The sequence below is a fragment of the Bactrocera neohumeralis genome, unplaced genomic scaffold (genome assembly GCF_024586455.1).
Source record: "Bactrocera neohumeralis isolate Rockhampton unplaced genomic scaffold, APGP_CSIRO_Bneo_wtdbg2-racon-allhic-juicebox.fasta_v2 cluster09, whole genome shotgun sequence".
Lineage (NCBI taxonomy): Eukaryota > Metazoa > Arthropoda > Insecta > Diptera > Tephritidae > Bactrocera > Bactrocera neohumeralis.
The window spans coordinates 6351075-6354885 of record NW_026089622.1 but is presented as its reverse complement, the minus strand read 5'-3'; the positions used below and the strand labels follow the sequence as shown (position 1 = coordinate 6354885).

Sequence of the window (3811 nt, the reverse complement as noted above, 5' to 3'; positions counted from 1 at the left end):
GTCCGGGACACTACACACTAACAATTAAAATATCGTTTTTCCATTACCCAAGCGATAAAAAGATTAGTTAGATCGGAATTGACCTTTCACTTTCGATTTAACCATAACCAGGAATGTTTCGACGCCGGTATGTGCGTTCAAAGTGAATTTTGTCAACATATACAATTTAAAAAAAGAGAAAAAAAATCAAAAATAAAAAGGAATTAAAGTTATTTTCGAAAAGTTTTATATTATTTTGATCAACAATCGAAAATGCAAATTCTAAGGTTGCAGTAAGTATATCACCAACATTAGGGTGAACAAAAAAACATAAGTTAATTAAATACATACCCAAAATCATTACGAGTTCTGCCACACCCACAAAACTCCATTAAGCAGAAAGGTATAAAGTGCCATAACCATGCGCTAAATTAAGATATAAAACTGTAATATGGCACAGAGGATTGCAGTAGCAAGGACTGTAGGCTGAAAATGTGGAAGAAGTGGCCGTGGCCCCTCCCTCTAATAAGTTCAGTCCTCCTATATCGCCAAACCCACTTAAGCTACGGCAACCAAATTTACCTAGCGCAAATATAATGAGAACCCCACATAGTGTAAAAATGGGAAGACAACACCGCTCATAAAATAGAATCGTTTCGATACTACTACCCCAACCCCCATATACTACATATCTTCACCTAAAATGCAAAATAACGTAACAAAATTTTCAAAAATTTACAGTGGCGTGAATGAAACACGAAACAAAATGGAACAAGAGTGGAAAAAAATTTAATATTGGTTAAAACTGGTTTATATTTGAGCGCAGAACCTGAAAATGTTGGACAAATGTAATATTATGAATGTAATTTGAAGTAGTGAATCGTAATCAATAAGATACTCAATATATTGATTTTCGTTTTTCTAACAAACCTTTAGCCGAATATGTCGGTCAGTGTATGAGTTATATATAGTATACTTATATATAAAATTGCTTACATTTCAATCCTCTGGTTGAAATTTTACACCTTAAGGTATTTTGTTGGCTTTGATTCTCGCAAATTGAAAAAGTATAAAATGTTCGGTTGCACTCGAACTTAGCCCTTCTTTGCTTGATTAAAAACTTGAATATTAATGTAATAATTATAAATCAAATTCTAATAATATTCAAACATTTATATTATAACCTGTGTCACTACTAATTTATAATAATATATAGTTCAAAGAGATACTCTAACATATACGGGAACAAATAGTAGTCGGAGCGGGGCAGTAAACTGCACTGCAGTCACATGAACATTGAAGGCAGCAAGTCTTTTGCTTTTCACTGAAAAAAAGAAATATAAATATATTTATATTTGTATATTTGTTTCAGAACTAACCAAAGTTCACGTTGTTCCATATGAGCACGAAGTATATCGCACGGCCTGATTTCATCGCAACGGCTTGAGAATGCATTTCCATATCTGACACCAAACCGAGTTCTACGCCCTCTGCCTGAAGATTTCCTTTTTATTCTATTTTCATGTCGTTCATTAATGCGATCTCTGCTTTCTTTGATGAGTCGTTTAAGCTCGGGCTTGACTATTTTCTTTCGGTTCCCTCCTTCCAGAAATGTAATTGAACGATACCCATGTTTTCCTATTTGTTGCTTACGGACAGGCATTACATCATGACCTTTACGAACTTTTGTACGTAAATCCGATATAACGGGTAGATCCCTAACGTCTTTTCTTTTACGAGTAATGCCTTTATGATCGGTATGATAACTATTTCTAGCACTCGAATACTGTTCGCCTCTATGCCCGCCATTCTTACTACCTTTCATTTGATTATCGCGATATCTGCTCCCTTTCTTTTCGGTATTGTCAGGATCCCTGACCTGTGATCTCATATCCTTTCTACCTTGGTCTTGACGATCACTTTCTGTATGTCCCTTGTAACCAGACTGATCGTCTTTTGAGCTGTTAAACCAATCACTTTCATTACCATTTTTTTTTACATGTTTATTTTGGTCGTGATCCCGACTATTCTTTGTTGCTTTTTGAATGTCCTTTACACCGTCGAGCCTATCACCCTTTTGGTGGTCATCTTTGCTATCATTGCCTTGACGACTTCTGCTCCCTTTACCTTCATCTTTAGAAACGCCCTCTCGCATTTTGCCCCCATCCCGGTCCCTGATACTTGTTCTATCTTCATTACTGTCTCTTTGCTTATTCTTCCTTTCTTTAGTCCCAGGTCTACTTACTTCATCGCCTTCGTGTTTTGGTCTCTTGCTTTTGTCTAATTTTTCTATATTTCGAGAACCAAAAGAATTATCATTATCTTCGTCTCTTTTCTTTTTTTTATTTTTTTCTGATTTTTTCTCGCTTATTTTATCATCTATTGATTTATCGTCCTTTCTATCACCATCACCATTAGCACCAGGCTTTTTTCTTTCAGATACATTTTTTCCGCTTTTATCAGAATTTCGTTTATCTCCATCCTCAATTTTTTTACCTTTGCATATTTTTAAAAAATATTTAACATAATCTTCACCATTATTTGGACTTTTACCTTTTTTCCCTTTAGTATTGTAATCTTCTTCCTTTCCTCTCTTCTTTTCACGCTTTCTAATAATATCACTATCATCATCATACTCTCCCTTTCCTTTTCGCTCTATTTCATGTTTTTCATCTTCTTTATCTTGGCCTTTTTTTTGTCTATCGTGTTTTGTATCAAAAGTTTCAACACTTTTTCGAGGTTTACCTTTTTCCACATTTTTTCTTATTACAGTACCCCTTTCACTTTTTTCTGAGATGATATCATTATTTCTTTCTCTTTCTTTACCATACTTCCGTCTACTTCCACCTAAGGTTGATAAACTTGAGTCAGCGTGTAGAGACTTACATTTTCCATTTTGGCCTGGTACTGAAAACAAGAAATTTTGTTTCATTAATTTGCTTAAACTAAACGAATAAGCTAAATATTTATATATAGATGTATAAATCATGAAATTATTCCAACCAAAGGAGGAGCGATGTATTCTGACATTAACGCTATTTCCGCCATCGAAAATTGTATACTTCTCTCGGTTCTTTTGTCGATGGTAATCTCTAAACACTTTTCGGCAAATTTTTTTCAACAGAGAATAAGTGTGATCATTTAATACAGAATTTATACAACAGGGACGACATTGACAATTTTGGTATTGAATGTGGCAATTATTTTGACTTTTACTATAACATCCATCATAAAAGTAATCCGTGCAACTGCTTGTGCTGTAAATAAACAATGTTAAAATTTTATTAGTTGCATTCTAGTACTTTGCGTTACCTGGATTGAGGAAGGTTATTGGTGGTGTTTAAATCAAAAACCATTTTACAGGATAGCACATTTTATCCGATCCAAAATTTTGTTTATCCAGTTTATTCAACGAATAACATTTAAAATATTGAAAAACGTGTATGACAACCTGAACGAAATAAACAGGTACTTTCAATGAAACGTTGAATGATTTTATATTAACAAGGTTTATTATTTTCCATTAATGTAGTTACATCTTCCAATTTTTGTGCCTGGTAGTAAAGAGTTCTTGTTCATCTAAATTGTGCGGTTTACCGCACTTTGCATTCATTCTGGACAAGAAAGACAAATACAAGTCGAACATGGCATGTTGTGAGAGTATACAAATATTGTACGTTGATAAATATAACTAACATTTAAATTTTATTTGCCAATATATGTATGTAACTGTATAGAATCCATCTAACAATTACTTTGTTAATTAATGAGAATTGTAAATGTTTGGAAAAATTATTTATTTCACTGATTGAGAAATTTGAAATGCAGCTGA

At 33.5% G+C, this 3811-nt stretch overlaps 1 protein-coding gene across 1 annotated transcript; it reads right to left on the bottom strand.

The window, feature by feature from the left end:
• Window positions 1-1035: 1035 nt before the first annotated feature.
• On the bottom strand, window positions 1036-3428 carry LOC126763889 (uncharacterized protein DDB_G0283697-like). Its single transcript, XM_050481652.1, has 5 exons — window positions 3292-3428; window positions 2983-3236; window positions 2533-2886; window positions 1359-2475; window positions 1036-1303 (listed from the first exon to the last, which is right to left on the bottom strand). The coding sequence occupies exons 1-5, from the start codon at window positions 3333-3335 to the stop codon at window positions 1210-1212; spliced, it is 1863 nt and encodes a 620-aa protein (XP_050337609.1). The 5' UTR covers window positions 3336-3428; the 3' UTR covers window positions 1036-1209.
• Window positions 3429-3811: the final 383 nt, after the last annotated feature.

Coding starts and splice junctions, on each gene's coding strand:
- LOC126763889 (XM_050481652.1), bottom strand. CDS start 3,335: ATGGTTTTTGATTTAAACACCACCAATAACCTTCCTCAATCCAG. Junction 3,237..3,291: donor AATAACCTTCCTCAATCCAG/GTAACGCAAAGT, acceptor GTTTATTTACAG/CACAAGCAGTTGCACGGATT. Junction 2,887..2,982: donor AATACATCGCTCCTCCTTTG/GTTGGAATAATT, acceptor TCTTGTTTTCAG/TACCAGGCCAAAATGGAAAA.